At 37.5% G+C, this 25,225-nt stretch overlaps 1 protein-coding gene across 3 annotated transcripts; it reads left to right on the forward strand.

Annotated features, from left to right (window-relative positions):
* The first annotated feature begins 734 nt into the window (after window positions 1-734).
* CBLL1 (Cbl proto-oncogene like 1) lies at window positions 735-23,343 on the forward strand. Of its 3 annotated transcripts, none has more exons than XM_032402391.1 (6): window positions 735-2,931; window positions 8,479-8,646; window positions 11,973-12,073; window positions 12,469-12,552; window positions 16,292-16,365; window positions 18,648-23,343. In XM_032402391.1, the coding sequence occupies exons 1-6, from the start codon at window positions 2,919-2,921 to the stop codon at window positions 19,681-19,683; spliced, it is 1,476 nt and encodes a 491-aa protein (XP_032258282.1). In that variant the 5' UTR covers window positions 735-2,918; the 3' UTR covers window positions 19,684-23,343. The 3 variants fall into 3 exon arrangements, with proteins under 3 accessions (XP_032258282.1, XP_032258280.1, XP_032258279.1); XM_032402389.1 differs by lacking the exon at window positions 735-2,931 and adding an exon at window positions 2,938-3,083; XM_032402388.1 differs by lacking the exon at window positions 735-2,931 and adding an exon at window positions 3,106-3,595.
* Window positions 23,344-25,225: the final 1,882 nt, after the last annotated feature.

A 25,225-nucleotide genomic window follows, 5' to 3' on the forward strand; every position in this document is an offset into this window, starting at 1 on the left:
AGGGACCGTTATTTATACAGTTCTTGCCTTCTGCAGTCTTAGGCACAAAAGTGTGATACCACTGAAAGAGCATTAAGGAGATGTCCTGACCTGGTACTGGAGTCTCAAACAAGCTCCTGGGACTTGAACTCATGACCCTGAGATCAAGAGTCACATGCTCCACCAACTGAGCCAGCCAGGCACCCCTATGTGCTCTTTCTTAACTGTTACTCTAGAATCTTACTTTTCAAGATTCTGTACAATCATAGCTTATTTTTCAGTACTCCCAAACATGGACCAACAGCACAAGTCAAACAAGCTCTCTGATACCCACCCTATTTTTCTCTTAGTGTAAACAGTGCTATGTAAGTGGAAGGTTATGAAAACATCTTAAAGAACATTAGCTTATGAGTCATGGGCCAGCAGACACGTCTGTCAGATGAAAATATGCACCTCAGTGCTTCAGATCACCCATTACTACCATGTTTCGTTTTTATAAACCTCAGGACAGCACCAAGCTATAAAATAAATATGAATGTCAACTTTTTGTTGTTGTTGTTTTAAATCATGCTGCTAATTTTATTTTTATCTACTTTTTTCCATTTTATAAAAGTTGTTTAAATATAATAACAATCAATAATAACAGATTATTACATAGAAGGCATGTAGAGCATACTAAGAATGTTGACTTTTAATAAACTGTGATGACAGCACAGAGGTCACCAACAATGGATATCAGAGAGCAGTAATCAAATAAAAGTCTATGTACAGTTTCAGTTATCAGTTTAGGTAAAGAGATTAATTTGTCACACTGCTACCGCCCTGATAAAGTGAGACAACTACAGCTAAGGGGGAAATGAATATAGAGCATAGATGCTACAAGCAGTGCATGAAAGCAACAGATGTCAAATAATTCAACAACTGTTTGTCTAACACTTATCAACAGGAAATCTAAAACAAGTGAGTGTTCCCTCAGTAAATTTTCATAACTTGATGCACCATAAAATGCTGACACAACTTCTGATCTGATTTACAGACTAAATGATGTAAAATATAGTTTGAAGGCTCTTTTTTATTCTAATTCTTTAAATATGAGCATCAGCAGACGTTAATAATACCATTATGAGCCTGGATTTGCATTAATTTGAAGTATGGCTGATAGGCTAAATATGAAGAGAGAAAAAAACAAAAAGAGCACCTCCTAGGTGAAAACTACCTTCTTCTGTACCTCGAACGCATGAAAAATACCCGATTGTATCAGCACTGTATTCAGAGAAATGGGAAAGTATGGTTAAACTTCCTCCAACCTCCAAAACAAAAAGTAAGCTCAGCAATTGAAAGCATCTTGGAAACCACTTAGTAATACAGAAATGTACATTTCAACAAAAGCAGGGGTAACTCTGATTCACAATTATCCTTAGTTGTAACTGTACCTAAAAACTTGCTTATAAAGCTTCAGATATAACGGGGAAGTCTTTTTGAAGACCCCAATAAAACATTCACCAGATAACACAGAACACTTACAGTTTTGATCTTTATGACTCAAAGCTGTTACTGCATAACTATAGATACAACACACCGCTGCACACCCTTTATCCAGAATTCAGTACCGCGGAAACATTTCTATTAGTAGGGCAATATAATAATAATCTCCTATTGATCCAGGAACTCTGGCACTGAAAGCGTGAACAACCCAAGGTAATGATGTCGTCACCAAGGGACGACAGGAATAGAACCCAAATCCCTCGGCTCCCAAGCTCGTGTTTTCTCCTAATTGTGCTCCTTTCTACTCATCCGAGAGCACCAAGTGTAAAGGGTCGGAGAAGGGAGTGGACACAAATGAGCCGAGTCGGCGAGGTGGAGACCGCAGTGAGGGTCCCCAGGAAACACTCTGTGGCACTTTCCTTTGTTTTGGCCGAGGACGATGAAGGCAGCCGCAACCACAACCCCCGGGGACCAAGAACTGGAACTAGGTACTGCCTGTTGTGCTAACTCTCTCTTCCTCATCTTAGGCCTTTCCTTTTCACCCTCTCCCTTCCGGCCAGCCCCGCCGCTCTCTCCGCCTCACGGCGCGTGCATCCCCTGCTCGGGCTCCGCTCCGCACTTTCCTGCCGCTGTCCCCCGCCGGAGGGGCAGCTGCGGGTCCCCTGCGCCCTTAGGTGGTCAGGGCGCTCCTAGGTCTAAAAAACGAGTGCTAGTCAAGCGTTCTGTGTTTCAACTGTTAGAAACTCAAGCGGTGGGAACAGGGGTGTATACCAAGTCGGCCCTGCGAGGGTCTGCGGAGCTCGTCAGGACAAAGCAAAATTTAGACAATAAGCACAGAGCCTTTCTCTTCTCCCAGCTCAGCCATCCCCTGGGAAACCTCCCACTGCACGACGCCTTCCGGAGCGCGCGTGTTTACACTTTCCCTGCACCGGGTGGAGGAGACAGGCGCTCGTGCACTCGGGGGATTCCAAACCGTTACTCCGCCCGCCGGGGTGGGGCCAGCCCAACGGCCGAGCCTGCGCAGTAGACCTGGCCGGCTCCGGGGCCCCAGCGCACTACAAGTCCCAGAAGGCAACGCTCCGCGGAGGCGGGGCGCCTCCTTACCTGCCGCGAGCTTATTCCTCCGGCTGCTACCGCTCTCCCCATCCCCCGTTCCCGTGGGTCTCCTTTCCATAGTTAAAGGCTACTGTCTCTTGAAGCACGTGAGGAGAAGGCTTAGCAACCTCGACCTGGAAGCTCTTCGCGTACCCTCTTTGTCACCCTCTCCCCGAACTATGCCTGACTCCCTCACCGGAGTTGGGTAGTGGATAAGAGAGAAGGAAACCTGGGGAGGCCAAAGCCGCGGCAACTTGGTCGCACTTCCGCCTCCCGGGCTCCGGAAGGTAGAGCGCACGCGCTCCCTGCGACTCCGGCGCGGTTGACTTCCGCTCCCACTGTGCCCTGCGAGCCGAATCATGGATCACACTGGTAAGGAGGCGGAGGCAGTGGGGGTCCCGGTTCCATGCCCCCTTGGCCGGCCTGGGACTGGCTGCCCAGCGGGCAGAGAGGGGATACGCTCGCCCTACAGCACTGGGGTGTGGCGGTGGGAAAGAAATCTCACGGACCCCTCCCCGTGCCCGGTAAGGGCCTGCTGCTTCCCGGCCTACCGTCCGGTGTGGTACCTACAGCCTCGGTGCCGGCAACAGCCGCTTCTCTGGTTCTGCTGAGCTCCCAGCCGAGACGGTGGGCGGCGCGGGCCTCGTGGGGACGAGAGAGCGCTGGCTCCTTTTTTCTCATCCCGGGTGCTCTGCTCTACGTGTTGGGGACTGGCGGGTAGATTCCAATCTCAGAGTCGGGGAAGCCTCATTACGCTGGGAGTCGATGCGCGGGAGTGGGTTGGAGACTTCCTGCTGTCTCAGTCAGCCTTGGGCGGGTGCTGCGGTGGTCACTGCCGTCGTTATTGTCTCTCCGGTCCTTCATGGACTAGAGGTGAGAGAAGGGAGTCGGATATGGTTTCCGGAATCATACTCGGAGCGGCTTTTCTGCCTGAGCCCAAAGCGTGCCCCGCGCTTCGGCTGTGGTCCTTACTCATCATTTGGGGGCGTTTACAAAGGAGAGTTTAAATTCAAGATATTCTCATCTCGTTCCTCAAGTAAGAATGACTCCGCTCTTCGTTATGTGTTGTTTGGCTTTTTCTTCTTTGTGGTTTTTGGATATTGAATGGGTGCACTTGGGAGTTAGTGTTCCGTACAGTTTTATCAGCCATATCGTAAGTAGGAAAAAAGGATATTCTTTGTATTAAGTATTGGTTAGGATGTTCTCAGTCATCAAATACCTACTTAATTTTGTACATATAGGTACGCCTGGGTGGCTCAGTCAGTTGAGCGTCTGCCTTCGGCTTGGGTCATGATCCCAGGGTCCTCGGATCGAGTCCCATATTGGGCTTCTTGCTCAGTGGGTAGCCTGCTTCTCCCTCTGCCTGCCGCTCCCCCTGCTTGTGCTCTCTTTCTAAAAAAAAAATAAAATAAAAAATTTTGTACATAGTGATATAAAATTATATTTCTCTATAAAATGTAGTGAGTGCTAGTCAGCATAATATATGGTATGCCTGGAGATGGAATGATGGAATTGTAAACAAGACGGACTGAGTCCCTGTCCTCATGGAGATTACATTCTGTTGGGGAAGACACGATAGACAAGTTTTTTTTAAAAACCTAAACATTACAGATCATGATGAGTGCTTTGAAAAAAATGAAACCGTGTCTGTGGTAAAGACTAATAGGAGGGAGCTTCAGAGAGGGTGGTCAGGGAGGGTCGTTCTGTAAAGGTAGTATTTATAAGCTGAGATCTGATGGATGAGAAGAATCCATCTATGGAATTAGTCAGGAGGAAAGCATTTCTAGCAAATACAAAGACTCTGAGGAAGGAAAACTTTTAGAGGTCAGTCAGTTACAGCTTAGCAAGAAGAGCAGAGCCCTAAGAGATTGGAAAGGAAGGCAGGAAAGGAAGGCAGGAGTCAGATCGTGCAAGACTTTGAAGGCCGTGGTAAGTGCAATGTCAAGCCATGGAACGGGTACATGAGGAACATAATTTCTTTTAAAACTAACAAGTTGTTCATGGAGAATGACAATTTAGACGGTGATTGCAGTAGACAAGAAGAGAGGCTCAGCTTAGTGAAGTTGGCTTGGTTTAGGGAGAAGGGGAGTGTGCAGATTCAATATTTGGTAGTAGAACTCAAATAGGAGCTTTGTGAGAGAAAGGAGAGATGCCTAGGTTTCTGGTTTGAGCAGCTAGGTGGTGCCCATTATTAAGTTGGGGAAAACTTTGGAGGAAAATGGACTTTTTTTTTTTTTTTTTTAAGTGGTAAAGGTGAGACCTGGGAACTTGGGAACAAGATTTTGGACTGCTAAGTATGAGCTGTTTACTGGGACATACAAGGGGTGCTGTCAGGTGGAGATCAGAGGAAAGATCCGGGTTGAAAAATACATCTTTGAGACTTAGGACCAGATAGCTAATATTTTAAGGAATGAAGATGGATGAGATCACTCCAAGGAATGAGAATACAGAGGGGAAGAGGGCCGAGAACTAGGCTGTAGGGAACTCTAGTATTTGGAAATTTTGTAGAATTGAAACAAGTTTTGCTCAAGCATGCAACTTGAGCAAAACATTTCTCATTAGAGCCTTTTACTAGAATTTGGGGTTAAGCCCCTTCCACAGTTTAGAGGGTGTTAGGTTAGGAAGTTGTAGTATTGCTGGGTGTGTCTCTGAGTATTTATTATCCTAATTCTCTAAGTTAAAATGTTGCCTAAGAAAGGAAAGAGTCATCCTGACATGAAAATATTCACAAATGAGCCAACCACTTAAAAAATTAGTTCCTAGTCAGATATAGATATCACTGCTGCTCCTTCTCTATTCTTTTTTTTTTTTTAAGATTTTATTTTTAAGTAAGCTCTACACCCAATGTGGGGCTTGAACTTACAACTCCTAGGTCAAGAGTCACATGTTCTACCAACTGAGCCAGCCAGGTGCCTCTTTTTTCTATTCTTTTAATTTTGTTATAAGTCATTGTCCTTGCTTCATTCCAGGAAATGGTATCATGTGCTATATATTGATTGTGATTACAAAGCTTGCAAAAGATACAGGTTTTCATGGAATTCATAAACATGAATTTGATAACTATTTGAAGCACAAATAAAAATCATTGGCAAGTGAGGAAATGCCAGTTGATTGAAGACATGATTAGGTAGGCATCTGAAAAGAAAGATTTTAATGTCAAAAGATTAAGAGAGGCTCTTGGGGAAATTTAAATCCTTGAATATTATATGCAAAAATGACTGAATTTATGGTCATGCTGAAAAGTCAAACATAAAATGAAGGCTATCTTGTAGTGTTCTAATAGAATTTTGCTAGGAAAGACTACTCCCAAGAAACTCCAATTAACACTTGATTCATTCTTTGGTCGTTCTAAGAGTCAGCACTTAGTTGTAACTGAAATCTAAATTTTGTAAAATATTTCTTGGTTCCTTTAATTCAGGATAAAATTCTAAATGAATATTTTTTTTAAAAAACTATAATATAAATTGTTTTTCCTTTTTAAAGCGGATTCACCTTAAATGGCCTCAAAGTTAAAGAGGTGCCTGGCTGGCTCAGCCAGTAGAGCATGTGACTCAATCTTGGGGTTGTAAATTCAAGCCCCACATTGGATGTAGAGATTACTTAAGAAAATCTTGAAAAAAGAAAAATAAATGGCCACCTACAGTGTTAGTTCTCATTTTCTGTGTAATATCCAAGGACTTTTGTGCTTACAGGCTTTATATTTTTAGTTGGCATATTCAAAAAGAAATTGTGCTGTATTTTCTGATTTTTAATTAAAAAAAAAAAAGACAAACGCAGAGTGATGTCACTCTTAAATGCTGTACTCTGTTTATGGGCTTGCAGTCTGTGAGGTAGGTGGCAAGGTGTTAAGGGGCAGTGGACTTCCTAAAAGTTGTGGTAGGCTAAGCAAGCAACCGTTGTGACAAGTGTTCAGGGTGGTGGGAAAAGGATTTGCAGTAATGAAGTGTTGGTATTTTGGTTATTCGTCTAGGTAAAACCGTTGAGTCCTTCTAATATATGAAGGACAACATTGAACTGTTAAATCTGTCTACATTAATTTGCTTTTTTAGTTTATTGAAAAATCAGGAATACCTTTTGAGCAAGAAAAAGAAATTGATTCGTGTCTGTCCTTTGGCTATTACATTGCTTGTAGGTACTTTTACATAAATAACTAGAATGGAAGCAGATGAAATACATTATTCAACTTGTTAATACATTTTGTGAAGTGTTGAAAGTTGACCAAGTTGAGTTTAGGGTTAGGGTTAGGCCCATGTAATTCCTTTCCATGAATTTTTTCTTTGAGGATTAGCTATTGTAAAAGTAATAGTAGAAAGTAGACTGAAAGATATTTAAATTAATTATTAAGGACCTATTTTGCATTTTGTTCTAAATATTGTTTAGAAAGAGGGGCACCTGGCTGGCTCGGTCAAAAGAGTGTGCAACTCTTCATCTCGAGGTTGTGAGTTTGAGCCCCATGTAGGGTATAGAGATTACTTAGATAAATAAAACTTAAAATAAATATTGTTCGGAAAGAGTGCAAATTGATGTCAATTTAACATGTGTCTATGATCCTAGTAGCCTTGGAGGTCATTAGTACCAGGTTACTACTTCCAAATTTGGCTTTACTGAATGTAATGTGAACAGTGTGCCTATCAATCTTGATTGTACTGTCTCCTGCAGGGCCAGTTCAATAATTTGTCACATTTAAAACATTACTTTTTAAAAATTATTTTATTTGGGTGGCACCTGGGTGGCTCATTCGTTAAGCGTCTGCCTTCGGCTCAGGTCATGATCCCAGGGTCCTGGGATCAAGCCCCACATCGGGCTCCCTGCTCAGCGGGAAGCCTGCTTCTCCCTCTCCCACTCCCCCTGCTTGTGTTCCTGCTCTCGCTGACTCACTCTCTGTCAAATAAATAAATAAAATCTTTAAAAAAAAATTATTTTATTTGCATTTCCTATTTTAGGGCATTTCCCTTTGTGTCTTTAGTAGGTAAAGGTGAATATTTTCCGTATTGTAATATTTTGTCATAGACTTGAAAAAAAGGGAGACAACCTTCAGATGGAGTCAGTTCTATGAAATAATGCTCCTATTACTCATGAGCAATGAGTTAATTTATTTCATAACTAATAACAAGCAGGGACTTAGGAAGTGTCCCTATTTAGATCTAATTTAATCACAGAACCCTTGCATCCACCTAAACTCTAATGTTTAGAGTTTCCATTATGATGCTGCTCAGAATAACACACTCTCATTATATATCTAGAAAGGTTATAGCACAAATACATTATTGCATGTTTCTGCTATTAAATGGTGTAATAATTTTTGCTATTCTTGAATATTTTTTAGAAAAACTATTTTACCCCTAAGGAAATAATCACCTTCCTTAAAACTAACTTCGTTTTCAAGTGCATTATTTCTTTAATTTTGCCATTGTCAGTGTTAGTTTTGTGTTTTGTTTTTTTTTATTGTCCTAATGTAGATTCACTTCACTGACTTAACAAGTGTTTTGTGTGCTTGATGGAGAATAGGGATGATTTTCTTTCTTTTCCTCCTTCTTCCTCTTCCTCTTTTTTTTTTTCTTTGAAAAAAATCTCTTCTAGTTAAAAACAGAAGTTCTTATCTTGGGCTTATGAAGAGTTCTTTATGTTTTCTGTAAACTCTTCTGGAATCATATGAAAATTTTTATTTTCTACTTTAGGGAGAGGTTCTATAACTTCTGTCAACTTTTTAAAGGGTTGTGTGTCTCAAAAAGCATTGCATTAAGGTTTTATCCAGTACAGAGAAAGTTAGTGTTTAAACTTACATAACATTATATTTAAAATCAGAGCCCAGATATCTAGCCCTTGATAATGTTGGGTATGTAACTTTAATACCTGTGGCAGAATAATCTTCAAAAAAGGAAAACTAAAAGAAATTACAACTTTTTTCTTCTGACATAGATAATGAGTTACAAGGCACTAATAGTTCTGGATCATTGGGTGGTCTTGATGTTCGAAGACGAATTCCTATAAAGCTCATCTCCAAACAAGGGAACAAAGCCAAAACTGCACCTCGAACTCCAAGGACTATAAACAGGATGCCTGCAAAGGCTCCACCTGGTGATGAAGGTAATTTGTTTTAACTGACAAGTCCACAAGTCTGTCTTTTGTATCTCATTCCACCAAATAATCCATGTGGTCTTATTTATTTATTTACTTAAGATCTTTTTTTTATCTTACTGTCTTCATTTTTTAGTCTGTTTGTTTGACTTCTCATTTTGGCATGTACTTTTTCTCTTCCTTTATAATATTTTTGGTTTTTTCTTTTGTTACTGAAAGTAACACTGCGTGTTGTTAAAAAAAAAAAACTTAAATAATATTGCAGAAAACATAATATTAAAAGTGAAATTTGTTCCTCTACCTTGACAGTACTTCACCAAAATAATTTTTTATAGTACCTTTTAATGTATAACTGCCCTTTTTGCATGTAAGATGCATTTGAAATTTTGCCGTTTATCAGTATGTACAGATGTACTCATTTAAGAAAATAGGTTTAGATATTTTTTTATGGATATGCCATAATTTAGTAATTTTTCTAACTTTTTTGCTGTTAAAAACAATGTTGTAGTAAATATTCTTGTACATATAGCTTAGCATGTATACTTGGTGTAGAATTTATACTGCCTGATTTGGGTATTTTATAACTTGATGGATACTATGCATTTTAGATTTTAACTGATATTGTCAAATAGCTCTTCAAGAAAATACATCAGTTTATATTCCCACACACCAATATTGGGACGGACTATTACCCTTTTAAAATTTTTGTTTTGATATACATTTCTTTAATTATGAGTGGGGTTATGTATATATCTTTTCATAGTGTATGTGTTTTGCCTAGGATCTACCTGTTCATATCCTTTAACCATTTTTTTTTCCTGTTTTGTTGTCTTTCTCCTGATTTTTATGAGTTCTTTACAAATTATTTTACAAATTGGCTTTTATGAGTTCTTTACAAATTAATGTACAAATTGGCTCTTTGTCATATATTGTGTATATTCACCATTTGTCTTTTGCATTTTATATATACAGTTTTTATTGTATAGAAGTTTGAAGATTCTTTGTAGTCAGATACCAATCCAGTCTTTTCTGTTATGACTTCTGGGTTTTATAAAATTCATAGAAAGGCCTTTCCCCTATTTCATGAGCATAAAATAGTTTTCCCCTCTTACCCTTTAGTACACGGTCAGCAAACTATGGCCTGTGGACCAAATCCAGCCCAGTTTTTGTAAAGTCTTATTGGATCACAGCTATGCCCATTCATTTAAGTACTGTTCATGGCTGCTTTCACACTATAATGGCTTAGTTGAGTAATTATAAGAGACCAACACAGCCTAAAATATTCACTTATCTAGCCTTTTACAGAAAAAGTTAGCTGGCATTGGAACACTTATGGACATATATTTGGTTATTAAAAAAATAAAGTAGAGTTTGGCTCTATTTATTTTTTCTCTAAAACAGCTAGCTGTTTGTCCCAACTATTGAGTGATCTTTTCTGTGCCAAATGGTATCCCATCATTATCGTACATTAAACGTCTAAACGTATTTATTTATGTCTGTTTCTAGATTTTCTGTTCTTTTCCAGCAATCTGTCTGTATTTCTTTTTGGAATCAAAATATTTTAATTATACCTCATATTATGCTTCCTTGTATTGTAGGGTATCTCTCCCCATCTGAACAAGTACATTTGAAGTCAAATGTTCTAAATTGTAGTGGTAGCAACTTAGGGCTGCTGCCGCACTCTCCATAACCTGGGGTGCCCTCTCTTTGGTCTTTCGGTTTCTTTTAATAATTTCTAAAAACTACCCACTAATATGCAAATAAATTCTTGTTGTAATAATCCAAACAAGGCAAAAAAGCTAAAAACCCCTTTCTATCCTTTTCCTCTCAGATGTCCCTTCATTCCCTCTCCTCTCACTCCCCAAGCCCACACCCCTTTCTAGAGGGAACTACTGTTACCATTCTCTCTCTTAATACAGCAAACTGAGGCTGAAGATAATTTTTGAATACTTTAGATTCACTTACTTGGGGTTAAAAAAATAATAAGTGATTGGTGTTTTTCCTAGGCATTGATCAGAATAGGGAGTTTTGGGTGCTGATATATCTATGTGAATATATATAGTTTGTAGTTTAAGGATGGGAGTACAGGTTGAACTACTCTGAAAAATGATTATGGGTTCCTTATTTCCTTGTTTGTTGCTTTCTGCATTTTAGATAAATAAGAGAAATTGATTTTCCTTATTTTGAGTTTTAGATGACAGCAGCTTTTATAAGGTATAAATGGGTCATATAAGAGTCTATGGTCACTCATTTGTAACTTTATAACTTTGAACTTTATATCTTTATATCTCCTTTGTATTGGAGGTAATTAGTGCACTGAATTGTCTATATCAGCTTTGAAAAATTCTTGCATCATTGTATTTGTGTGTCTGTCCATGTGCCTATCCATACACAGGTGCTGTAATTTAGCCATGTGGGTAAAGTTAAAACTTGTGTGCTTGGGCTACTCTGTTTACCAGTTCTAGGGCCAAAAGAGACATGAGAAGCCTGGCATTTTGGAGGGATAGATGTGTCTTCTCAGCTTTACTTTAGGTGATTGGATTCTACCTAGAATTACCATCAGACTATCCATTGGTTGTCTTTTCTTTTGTATGAGATGAGAAGATTGTGATCAGGGTCAGAGAAATTGAGCCCATTTGATCTTCATAACTTTATTGGTACATGCAGTGTAGAAGAGGATACTTGTAAATAGATATGATATGGCTTCTGCTGTTTGGTTGATAAACCAGGGAGAGGTTTTAACTGAAAGGCTGAAGTATGAATATGTTGTTGTTTCTAAAATCAGGCTCAGTTTTAAGACTGAAGGAGAGGATACCTAATTTACTAAGTCGTAAGAAGAAAATCTGCAGAATTCTTTGTTTCCATTATATACTTATGGCAATAAAATCAGCCTCTTGCAGCCTGATACCACTTTTGTAGGTAGATTAGAATAAGTGGTGATCAGTATCTTAAAAGTTTGTGCAACAAGTGTGATGATGGTAATTAGTGAAGTTTAAACTAGAGATAGTCTGATGAGTTAATAAGAGCACTTGAATGGGAGTGAAGAGTTCTGAGGTCTGTTCTGGCTCTACCACTAATCTGTGTGTTGAGTTATTATGGGTCTCAATGCTACAATATTCTCAATTGTGGAGTAAGAGTGTTGGACTAGATGGTTGCCAAGATCATTTCTAGCTGATATTTTAAACTCAAACTAGTCTTGATTATCTTGTCCTTAGAAGAGCTTTGAAAGGCTTCAGACAGGCTTTTCGGTGAACAGGTCTGTGGTACCATATACATGTACTTCCAAAATGAAGTTTAGGCTTTGAAAGTTAATCTTTAACACTTTCTTTTCTCAGAAGGATTTGATTATAATGAAGAAGAACGGTATGACTGTAAAGGGGGCGAACTTTTTGGAAATCAGCGAAGATTTCCTGGACACCTTTTTTGGGACTTCCAGGTATAACTAAAAATAAAAAATATTATTAGAACAATAAAATACCAAGTATTTTATTAGAACAATCAGAATAAAGAATGGTTTGAGCTTTTATTGCAGCTACTAAGCTTTTTAGAGAACACTCAAATGATTTGTTTATTAATGCCCTGTTTCCACTATTTTCAAAAATAATTTGAAAGTAATTTTCAGTAAAGTGAAGTAAAATCAATAACCATAAACACTAAGAGAAAAAAACCTAACAGTGGCACAGCTAATGATGTGGAATATATAGGAACTATACCAAGAAACCCTTAATTGTTCTAAGAACTTTTATAAATACTAGCCAATTCATTGCATAATTATAAATATAATTTTTAGAAATGCTTAAAAAGGAAATTTTAATTATATCATTTCAACAGATAAACATCTTAGGTGAAAAGGATGATACACCAGTACATTTCTGTGACAAATGTGGATTGCCTATTAAAATCTATGGGCGAATGGTAAGTAGTACTAAAATGTTTTAGTAAATGTAAAATTTGCATAGAGATGGGATTCTGAAATTTAAGTAGATAGGTTTATCACTGTTTAATACTGAATTTGTGACATTTTTAAATAAGTATGAAATGGCTAAGGGAAATTTTGGGATAACGTGTATTTAATATAACTGACAAATTCTTGACTTGCTTAAAAAATACTAAGGAAACTAACTTCTGAAAACTTAACTTCTTTGGACTGTTTGATAGTTGTTAGTATACATTTATTATAGTTTATTAAGGAAAAATGTTTTCTTGTTTAAAGAATAAAATCAGTTACTCATTTCTGAAGGTTATAATTTTTAATGTAAAACTAATAATTAGAATTTTGGAGAATTGAATTCTAATCATTAAAAACAATTACAACCCCCTCGCTGTAATTTTATAGTAATTTTGACACATCCTCCCTTAAAAAAAGATAGTTTTACATTTGTGTTTGAAAAAAAAAATTGAACTCAGTAACATATCTGCTGGTAGAGGGCATAAATTGTACACTCTTGCTTTGCTGTATAACATAACTAAATAACAGTGATGGATTGTGAATTTTAAAATGGTTTAACATCGTTTTACCCTGTCCTTCTGATTTATTTTTGGATTTTTATAAGTTTATCAACTGCCAGAGAAAAATGCTACTTATATGAAATGTAGGAGATATTTCTTATTTTATTGCTTTGGAATAGTTTCAGGAGGAACAGGATAAGATAAAACACGGTTATGGTATTTTTGGGGAGTTTTTTTTTTAATTTTTAATTTTTTTATTTTTAATTGAAGTATAGTTGACATTAAATTAGTTTCAGGTGTACAACATAGTGGTTTGACAATTACATACATTACACTGTGCTCACCATGATAAGTGTGGTTACCATCTTTCACCACACAAAGTTATTACAATATTATTGACTATATTTCAGTATTGTATAATATAATTCAGTATATTTCAATATTGATTATGCTGTACTTTTCATTCCTGTGACTTGTTTTATAACTGGAAGTTTGTACCTCTTAATCACCTTCACCTATTTTGCCACAACCACTAATGTGTACTCTGTATTTATGACTGTTTCTCTTTTTGTTGTTGTGTTTGTTTTGTTTTTTATATTCTACATGTGAGTGAAATCATATGGTATTTGTCTTTCTCTGTTATGTTTTTTTAAAAGATTTATTTATTTTAGAGAGAGAGCACATGTGCTCATGGGGGGGCAGGGCAGAGGGAGAGAATCTCAAGCAGACTCCTGCTGGGCATGGAGGTTGATGCGGGGCTCAATCTCATAACCCTGAAATCTGACCTGAGCTGAAATCAAGAGTCAGTTGTTTAACTGACGGAGCCACGCAGGTGCCCCTTTCTCTGACTGACTTTACTTAGCACAACACCCTCTGGGTGCATCCACATTGTTGCAAATGGCAAGATTTAATTCTTTTTAAGTGTATTTTTTTAATTACATGTATTTTTATTTTTATTATTTTTTTATTTTATTATGTTTTATTATACATTACATCGTTAGTTTTTTGATGTACTGTTCCATGATTCATTGTTTGCATATAACACCCAGTGTTCCATTCAGTACGTGCCCTCTTTAATACCCATCACCAGGCTAACCCATCCCCTCACCCCCCTCCCCTCTAGAACCCTCAGTTTGTTTCTCAGAGTCCATAGTGTCTCATGGTTCGTCTCCCCTTCCGATTTCCCCCCCTTCATTTTTCCCTTCTTACTATCTTCTTTTTTTTTTTAACATATAATGTATTATTTGTTTCAGAGGTACAGGTCTGTGATTCAACAGTCCTATACAATTCACAGCACTCACCATAGCACATACCTTCCCCAGTGTCTGTCACCCAGCCACCCCATCCCTCCCACCCCCCTAATTATAAATATTTTTAGTGTGTGTATTATTTATTATTACTTTTATTGTATTATTATTTTTGTATTATTTATTATTTTATTATAATTTTTAAATATCCCATTGTGTATATGTACCACATCTTCTTTATCCATTTAGCTATCATTAGACACTTGGGTTGCTTCCATATCTTGGCTATTATAAATAATGTTGCAGTAAGCATAAGGGTGCATATGCCTTTTCGAATTAGTGTTTTTTGTTTTCCTCAGGTAAATTCCCAGAAGTGGAATTACTGGATCGTATGGTACTTCAAGTTTTAGTTTTTTGAGGAACTTCCACACAGTTTTCCACAGTGGCTGCACCAATTTACATTTTTACCAGCAGTGCAGTGAGGGTTCTTTTTTCTCTACATCCTCACCAACACGTTATTTCTTGTCTTTTTGATACTAGCCATTCAGACAGATGTAAGGTGATATCTTATTGTGGTTTGATTTGCATTTCTCTGATGATTAGTGATGTTGAGCATCTTTTCACTTGCCTATGGGCCATCTGTATGTCTTCTTTGGAAAAATGTTTATTCAGGGGTGCCTGAGTGGCTCAGTCGTTAAGCGTCTGCCTTCGGCTCAGGTCATGATCCCAGGGTCCTGGGATCGAGCCCCGCATCGGGCTCCCTGCTCAGCAGGGATTCTGCTCCCTCTCCCACTCCCCCTGCTTGTGTTCCCTCTCTCGCTGTGTCTCTCTCTGTCAAATAAATAAAATCTTTAAAAAAAAAAAAAAAAATGTTTATTCAGGTCCTCAGCCCATTTTAATCAGGTTATTTGGTGTTTGGTTTTTTGTTTGTTTGTTTGTTTTGGTGTTGAGTTGTATGAGTTCTTTATGTGTTTTAGGTATTAACCCCTAATTGCATATATCATTTGCAAATTTCTTCTCCCATTCAGTAGGTTGTCTTTTTGTTTTGTTGATGGTTTCCTTTGCTGTGCAAAAGCATTTTAGTTTGTTGTAGTCCCAGTTATTTATTTTTGCTTTTGTTTTCTTTGAGGAGACATATCTAGAAAAATGTTGCTAAGATTGCTGTTCAAGAAATTGCTGCCTGTGTTTTCTTTTAGGAGTTTTATGGTTTCAGGTCATACATGTAGGTTTTTAATCCATTTTGAGTTTATTTTTGTGTATGGTATAAGAAAGTGGTGCAGTTTCATTCTTTTCCTGGCTGTCCAGTTTCCCAACACCATTTATTGAAGAGACTGCATTTTCCCCGTTGTGTATTTTTGTTTTCTCTGTCGTAGATTAATTGACCATATGAGCATGTGTTTATTTCTGGGCTCAACTCTGTTTCATTCATTTGTATCTGTTTTGTGCCAATACCATCCTGTTTTAATTACTACAGCTTTGTAGTTTAGTTTGAAATCTGGGATTGTGATACCTCCAGATTTGTTCTTTCTCAAGATTACTTTGACTGTTCGGGGTCTTTTGTGGTTCCATACAAATTTTAGGACTTCTTGTTCTAGTTCTGTGAAAAATTGCATTGAATCTGTAGATTACTTTGGATAGTGTGGGCTTCTTTAGGAGCTTTACATGCTAGGAACCACAGGATGAAACTCATAGCGTTTATACTTCCAGAAAGTGTAAGCAGATGCACATGTATTCATTTATTGGGGAAAGGGCCAAAGTTCTCCTTATATTCTTAAAGGGCTTTGTTACTGAAAAAGGTTAACTGTTGCTTTTCTGTGACTAGTACTTAATGTTTTTGTTTGTTGTTTTGATGAATCGTTCTCAAGTGCCTTCTGTGTCTAGGTTACTATGCTTACAGTTACTTTTTATGGAAATATTTTAAATTCTCATGTGCTTAACTATTATGTCTCTGTTCACAGATTCCATGCAAGCATGTTTTTTGCTATGACTGTGCTATTTTACATGAAAAAAAAGGAGATAAGATGTGTCCAGGGTAAGATTATCATTACATTTTTAAATAATAAAGTTTGTGATGGGATGAATTGTAATCCAGGTTAAAGGTCAGGGTATGATGTAAGTCAGCAGCAGGATATCAAATATGCAGACATAGCTAATCTTTCTTCTCCTTAGGATATCCTTCTCCTTAGGATAGGCCTAGGTAGCTATTATCTGTCAGTTCAGATTGGCCAAAACAAATATATTTGTCATCACAAAATTAGTGTTATAAACCAAAACAGTTGTTCTGTATTTTTGTTTTTTTCTGATGGGTCACTAGAGAGATAGTATCAAGCAGTGATTGAGAACAGAGACTTTGGAATTAGAATTCCTGGCTTCAAATCTGTATTCTGCCACTTATTAGTTATGTGACAGGTTTCTTCATCAGTAAAATGGAGCTGATAATAGTATCTACCTCCGTGTGTTGTTGTTAGAACTAAACTAGTATGTATATGTGTAGTAGCTAACATACAATAAGTACTATGTTAAGTATAAGCTCTTATTTATTACCTTCAAGTCTTATTATTTGTATCTCGAGTATGTCTTAGGACACCATCATGGCGTCAGCTCAGACAAGTTATGAAGAAGATCTAGAGGTATTTTGGTTGATACTGATCCAGTTTGGGATGGTCTTGAAAGATCCAGAGTAAATTGGGGATTTTTATATCCATTTAGAACCCCTGATAGAAGACTTGAGAAAGCTGTGAGACAAACTTCCTTAGAGCAGTTGTAGGCTTCTGAGATTTTATAACCTGTGTCAGAAGCTATCTCAAGATTGGTAGTATTGGTTGATAACAGAATTATGGACAGTTGCAGGGGATGGTTTCTTTTTGTGGTGTAGGAAGACTGACATCACTGAGAGAGAAAGGATGATTCACTAAGTGTTCTAATATTAATATTTAAAAGGGAATTTAGTTTTCAAGATATTAGGTGTAACTCCCAAGTAAGCACCTCACTGGTTGGCCCTTAGCTATTTGAGAACATAAGCCTATCTGGCTGTTTAACAGACTCAAATCAGGAAGAGAAGAAATGGCAGCGCACGTTAATATAAATATCTACTGTTGCTTTTAAGCATCACCCAAAGCAAAGTGCCTTACATCCTGTTACTGTAGAGATATTTCTGAGTTTACAGCAAATTAGAAGCAAAAAATGAGAACTGTGCCAAATGGCCACTCAGGGGAAGCCTGCTAGGATCAAGGAGTGCCAGCCTTACAGCTAGGATGGAAGTGTGGACACAGCTCAAAATCAAGAATAGAGAGCCATTTAATATAGTCTCAGATGACCTGACACACATGTTCAATGATCAGAGCTTCTATCTGTGCCTACATAGTGCTTCACTAGTGATTCAATCCTGTCACTTTCATTGTTTCATTTATCCTAGAATATTCTTTTAAGTAGGGCAAAGTAGATTAAAAAAAAAAAAAAGAACATTGTGATTAGGTAGAGGGCATGTTTTAACCCCATATGGCAGATGAAGAGATAAAAAGATGAAAAGACTTCTCCAAGTTGCCAGAGCAGTGCTTACCCCAGTTCTTCTGGTACCTGGTGCAGTCGTCTTTCCACTATTTCTTCAGAGACGCCACAGGCAAGTGTGGATTAAATACAGTGAATGAAGAAAAGTTACAACTTGACCCTGAGTCAGTAAGAAAATGTTGAGTTAAATTTAGTGCTTAGAGTTTAGAAGGGGGTGTGTAATACTTTTTCGTAGTAAAATTGTCTGGTAATTCTTCCTTAAGGGACTCTGGATAGTCAGGGTTTGAATTTAAATTGTTCACGTTGTTGAATTTTAGGAAGCCTGCTGATTAGGATGATCTTACTCATTTTTGTAGTCCTTGCAGCATCTTTTACTTCGTATTGTTTGCTCAGCACATACTTACTGCTCAGTAAATACCAAACAAGTTTGGATTCCATGACTATGACACATCTTTGGTTTATCCTTTCTGGATATTTTTGCAAATGGATGAAAGCGTAGAGGTGTTTGAGACAACCAGATCATTCTAGGTCTTAGGAAGAATAGGTCTTTTCTTAAAACATATTCTGTTTGATGAGCACTTGTAACTTATAATGTTTTTTTGTATCAAGAGGTCTGAATTTGGTGGAAAGCTGATGCTTAATAGGGAACAGACTACAGAGTGGGAGAGATGAAAGGTTCACTTACAGTAACTACAACTTTTAATTGTGAACTCCTGCGATATTTTCCACAACCGATTTTAGAAACAGGCATATATTATTTTTATAGTCTGCTTTCAGTAAATCAATTTTTTCCCCCTTCTAATTTAGCTGTAGTGATCCTGTGCAGCGAATCGAGCAGTGTACACGAGGTTCTCTCTTCATGTGTAGCATTGTTCAAGGGTGCAAGAGAACATACTTGTCTCAGAGAGACTTACAGGCTCATATCAACCACCGCCATATGAGAGCTGGAAAACCTGTTGCCCGCGCTTCACTTGAAAACGTCCATCCGCCTATTGCCCCACCACCAGCCGAAATCCCCGATCGCTTTATAATGCCGCCGGACAAGCACCATATGAGCCACATTCCACCAAAGCAGCACATCATGATGCCACCACCTCCTTTGCAACACGTGCCACACGAGCACTATAATCAGCCCCACGAGGACATCCGCGCGCCTCCTGCAGAGTTGTCCATGGCTCCACCTCCACCTCGTTCGGTCAGTCAGGAAACCTTTCGTATTTCAACAAGAAAACACAGCAATTTAATAACCGTCCCTATTCAGGATGACTCAAATTCAGGTGCTAGAGAACCACCACCTCCTGCCCCAGCACCTGCTCACCACCATCCTGAATATCAGGGTCAACCAGTGGTTTCGCACCCTCATCATATTATGCCTCCACAGCAACATTATGCACCACCCCCACCTCCTCCACCACCAATAAGCCATCCAATGCCACATCCTCCCCAGGCCGCAGGTACTCCTCACTTGGTTTATAGCCAAGCTCCACCTCCACCAATGACCTCTGCTCCACCACCAATCACCCCTCCCCCTGGACATATTATTGCCCAGATGCCACCTTATATGAATCATCCTCCTCCAGGACCTCCCCCACCTCAACATGGTGGTCCACCTGTAACTGCACCCCCTCCTCACCATTACAATCCTAACTCTTTACCCCAGTTCACTGAAGATCAAGGAACTCTGAGCCCTCCATTTACACAACCAGGGGGAATGAGTCCTGGTATATGGCCGGCACCAAGAGGGCCACCTCCTCCTCCACGAATGCAGGGCCCGCCTTCTCAAACCCCACTTCCTGGACCACATCATCCAGATCAGACAAGATATAGACCGTATTACCAATGATTAATAGTACTTTGAACTGAAGATTTGATGAGGGAAAAAAAAACTTATGTATAGTCAATCTTTTAATTAAGCTTTGACTGTTTTGGGGAAGGAAAAGTACCTCTTACTGAGGTGACCATAAAACACTTAGGGTCTTGTCTCTTAAAATGGTTTTAAATCTTGACCTTAGAATTGACTTCAAGTACTATACTGTAGTGCAGATAAGTCGCTCAGTTGAGCACAGCTATATTTTAACAACTTTGTTCCCCTAGTGTGGTAAATTGACCCAGAGGTGACCATTTGTAAAAAATTTGAGAAGAATTTTTCATTGTTCCACTTTCAAAAATATGGCTTTTGTTAAATCCAATGTTTAGTTTTTCTTGTGATACATTTTGTTAACCTGTGTAAAAGGATTAAATTTCAAAATGGTTGTAAAAATGCTATTTTTATGTGAATTTAAGTGCAGCCACATACTGTTTTTTAAAACCATATGTTTTACCACTAATTTCCCAAAGTTACAATAAAATCCTAAAAGTAAAAATCTACTAGAATTTACTGTAAGGCAGACTGTTAAATGGTAGAGAATTATTTCACATTTTAGGCACTGAAATTTTGAGGTATATTAAGTATATAATGCACTTCACTTGGATGCCTTTTCATTTTTAGGCAGCCTCAGGAGCACCAAAATACATTGGAATTCCATATTTATGTTCATAATATTAAAAGGCATTAGTAATTATTTGGAAAGATACGGCCAAAGCAATGGACTCTGCAGGCTCCAAGCCGTTGGGGGTACTGTTACTCGTTAGTGCTTTCTACCAAATGGTTGGAATCACATGATGCACCACATTTACTAATCTAAAGTAACATTATTTTATAGAACTGTTTAAATTGTGTTATTTAGATGAAGTGTGTTCTACTCTGCTCATTGTCTTAAACTAAACATTTAGGGCTGAATAAGCTTTGTATAATTCCTCATTTCCTGGTAGAGTTTGATCTGTGCTTTGAGTGGGTTCTTGTCTATTGGGTTTTAAAGTACAGTAGGAATGCCGTCGAGGAGTACTGTATTAATGAAGGACGTTCTTGTAATCACAAACTTGGCGTTGCTCAGGTTTCATTACTGTGTGATAAGGTTTTTTTCTCTAACTTGAAATTTTAAAACTATTAATTATTTCCTATTCCTTTTATTGGTTAAGCACTATAAAGTTTGGAACGTTTTAAAATGGAGTCAACAGTGCAGACTGCCAGATGATTTTGTATAAGAGAAAAGTAATGACTAAATTGTGAATTTCAGAGCTTTATAAGGTGCCTTTAGAGTCAGCTTTTGCATTATAGGGGCTTGTTACAGTCCAGCTAAGATGACCACTTACGTTTTATACAGAACTCATATGTATAAATCAACACTCTTAGGATATCATTTTATATCCTTTGAATAAACCCCTGTGAAGTATTTCCTCCCCCCTAAAATGGTGCATAATATAAACATGAAAAGTGTAGTATGCAGATATCATTTATTAACTAGTTTGTAGTGCATAAATTTAGAACATTTCTTTTTGACAAAGGGTGAACTGATGGCTAATTGACCATTTAATTCTGTCAGATACAGGCCGAAACCAGTTTCTCATCTTGGATCATCAGATGCAGAGGCATCTGTGAACTGAGAGCTGAAGTTAGAGATGATATCAGTGATCATTTCAACCTCGACCAGCTGAAAATAACGAATATGCTTTTTTTTTTTAAAGTTAATTGAGTGATTTTTCACATCTAGCAATTTGAGAGTCCAGTGTTAATGCAATAGATCTAGTGAGAAATTCTTATTAGAAGCGTGGGAGTGAAGTATGAACTAGTGTGAAATGGTGGTGGTGAGTGCTTCTATCACATTACTGTAGGTACTTGGACTGGTGCAAACTTGATTCCTTTTCATGCCCCTGTTTAGGAGCTGTTAAAATATTACTGTTGAAAATCCAATACCATTCTTTGTTTCTCGTAATAAGAAAATAGCCAAATTCACTTTAGAGCTTTTCAGCTATCTATGAGGAGCTCTCCTGTTTTCATTGAAATTCGCTAGAGTTGAACGTGGTATGAAACCACTTAGCCTATGTATTGGACAAAACAATTAGTATCATGATAAACTTCCACATGTTTAAGAGAATTCTCATAGACTTTTAAGAAAATGATTTCTTTTCAGTTAGGTTTAAAAAAATATGTGTTATGCAGGGAGGCAGATCAGATGAATGTGTTATAGCAGACAAAATTTTTAAATGGTGTTAGACTTGAATTCATCCAGTTATTGTTTGAATGAGGGTGGGTGGGTAGAAGGATAACAAAATTACTGTTAGTTTTTCTTTCCTTAAGGAAAAAGATGTGAATCCCAGCCTTATTTCAGGGAAGCCTTTGAAGCTATGATGGACATAAGTCTAAATTAAATGTATGTATGTTTCATTATATTGCTCTTAAGACTACTGAGGTGGCAGTTTAATTCTTAAAAACAATAAAATGGAAGCATAAATACTATTTTGCCTAGATGAATTTTTACCTAATGATGACACATTTGGGAGAATGCAAAATTTTCTGTGTTTATGTGTTGGTACAACTTCTACAGTAAAATTAGATGCACTTATTTTGAGATGAAAACCAGCAAGTCGAATGTTAATATTTCTTCAGTGGCATGCTTGTTCTCAGTATAATACGGTATTTGGGGAACTATCAGTTGCAAAAACCATGAGAAACTATATCCATTTTGCCCTGTAAAAACCATTTGCTCAAAATTATTGTGTAAATACTAACTAGATACCACTGAAATATAAGTGGAAAAGATCATCTGAACGTAATTTTTTAACTCACATTAAGTAACTTTACTATATGAGGTATACAGAGCTGCCGTAGACTTTGTTCTAACATACTGGAAGAGTGTCCTGCCTCTTTCTGGAAAAGTCCTATAGTCCAATCTCATGAAAATTTTGAAAAAGTCCTGTATTATAAGTACAGTTGACTCTGAACAATGTGGGAATTAGGGGTGCTGATCCCCCCCCCTGCACAGTCAAATCCACGTATAACTTTTGACTCCCCCCAAATTTTAATAATAGCCTGATTATATACACAGTTGATTAATACATATTTAGCATATTATATGTATTATATGCTGTATTCTTACAATGAAGCTAGGGAAAAAATGTCGCTAAGAAAGTTACAAAGAAGAGAAAATTCAATACTGTACTGCATAGAAAAAAAATGGTGTGTAAGTAAGTGGACTTGCGCAATTCAGACCCCTGTTGTTGAAGGGTCAGCTGTACATGAAAAAAATAACAAGTACCTAGAAGAAAAATACGCTTTTCTAATTATTAGATTAGCCATCAAATATTAATGTTAATTGAGGAAGTTTGACGTAATCATACTCAAACATACTATATTTTGGCCAAAGTGGATTTATTTTTCTTCACTGGTTTGTAACTGTAATCTGTTAAATTTTGGCCTAGAAACTAAGTAGAATTTACTTATTACGATATATGTACAATCTAATAAAGCAATATTGGATATACTTCGCTTAAAGGGGACAGAGAGGTAAGCCAGTGAAAATACTTGATATTAATAAAAACATTTGGATTTTCAAACAATTTTCGTTTTGATTCATGCCCCTTCAGTATTCTGTTGTTGAGGGGAAAAGTGTTAAGACAATTCTTTTTTTTTTTTAAAGACAATTCTTAAAGCAATATCTTAGTGTTAAAGTTTAATTTTTCCGTCTCCCTATCTTTAAGAATTATGAATTTTTAGGCATTACGGTATCCCAGAATTGAAGTGAATAGGTCATGGGTTTAGCTCTCACATGTGGGCAGGACCATGTCTTGTTAAAAATCTAATATTTTGAAATGTTATTCTATAACTCAGAATATCCCATTTCTATTATGAGTAGTTGTAGGCACCAATTTTCATATTGCATTAAGCCCATTTTCTATTAATCTGCCTTTAAAATTGCTCTCCTTTTGCCTGCCTTCAGATTGAAAAATTCTACTCGCTTTTACTTTTCTTTCTTAACATTACTTTCAAACCTTTAATTTTTTGTTTTAAAATTGGTATTTCAATTACATAAGTAATCTTTTGGGAAAAATATAACACATTAATGCTACAAATAAAGGTATAGATGCCCTTGCAATGAACATTGCCCTTCCAGAGATAAGTACTGTTACAATTTTGGTGTATATTATCTATAATCATTATAGTTGCAGAGCTGACAACTATAAATAGGCTCCATGCTCTGGTTTAGCATCTTAATCCATGGTAAATGTAGTATTTCATGACCGATAATAAACATAGACTGAGCTCCTACCATGTGGAATCTAAACCATTCCATCCACTCATTCATTCATTCAGGTATGTGCTTGACAGTATTCTAAGCACTTGGGGTGCACAAATCTTTAGAGATAGATGATCGACAAATTTCATTAAATTACCTAACATGTTAGAACTGTGATAAAATTCTATGGGATAAAGGAAAAGGAAGGATAATCAGGCAGTGGGAGGTTTGTAATTTTAAGGAGTGTGGTCTGGGTAGAATTCACTGAAGAGAAGACATTTGAGCAACGATTTGAAGTAGATGAGATTACTTAAAAGTTTTTAAAAATGCTTTAAAATGGGGTGTCTGGCTGCCTCAGTCGGTAGAACATGCGACTCTTGATCTCGGGGTTGTAAGTTCGAGCCCCACAATGGGTGTAGAGATTACTTAAAAAAATAAAAAAAATCTTTGAAGTAGGTGAGAGTTAGTCATGTAGATACCATGGGGCAGAACTTTCTAAGGAGGCAGAGTCTGTAAAGGTCAAAGTGGGGGCTGTACCTGGCATATTTGGGGAGCAGCAAGGAGATTGGATTGAAATGAGTGAGATGAGCAGGAAGAGGAGGTCAGAGAGGTAATAACAGAGGGAATGGGGAAATCACAGGCTTTCTGGGCCATCATACACTTTGACCTCTCTCTGACCTGGGAAGCCTTCGTGGGGTTCTGAGGAATGGAATGATCTGGCTCTTTCTGGAAGCATTATTATGGCTGTGTGTTTGGAAAAGATGAGGAAGGTAAAGAGAAACTAGTCAGAAGGTTTTAATAATTTACACAAGAGATGATGGTGGTACTTGTGGATGACTATATAGAATAATAAATACACATGATGTATAAAAATGTAAATTTATGTGCATAAATTAAGCACTGTATATGAGATATGGGTATATAATGGTGAACGAAATAGATATGGTCACTGCCCTTTAGGAGCTTACATTCTAACTTATCTAGAAATTTTTCTTGGTAGTCGTTCCTACATTTTCCTCAAAAAATTTCTTATATTCTTTTTCAAAGGATATAGCCAAAAAAAAAAAAAATTATCTTAAAAAAATATATCACGAAAATACACGTACACATACAGCCATAATGAGAAAGAAGTATTAAGTTTATTAGATTCTGGACATTTATGTTTCCTAATAGCTTTTCTGGGTACATTTTCATTGTACAATGCTAAATTAGCAACTTTGGAACAAATCTGTAGAATGCACCTATATTGTTCCTGAGTTTAGTCTGTCTTGT

The sequence above is a fragment of the Phoca vitulina genome, unplaced genomic scaffold (genome assembly GCF_004348235.1).
Source record: "Phoca vitulina isolate PV1807 unplaced genomic scaffold, GSC_HSeal_1.0 scaffold4, whole genome shotgun sequence".
NCBI lineage: Eukaryota > Metazoa > Chordata > Mammalia > Carnivora > Phocidae > Phoca > Phoca vitulina.

Bases quoted from the DNA above. Each gene is read 5' to 3' on its own strand.
- CBLL1 (XM_032402388.1), top strand. From the start codon at position 3,325: ATGCGCGGGAGTGGGTTGGAGACTTCCTGCTGTCTCAGTCAGCCTTGG. The intron at 12,074-12,468 runs GTATAACTAAAA...TCATTTCAACAG, and splicing joins ACCTTTTTTGGGACTTCCAG to ATAAACATCTTAGGTGAAAA. The intron at 16,366-18,647 runs GTAAGATTATCA...CTTCTAATTTAG, and splicing joins GGAGATAAGATGTGTCCAGG to CTGTAGTGATCCTGTGCAGC.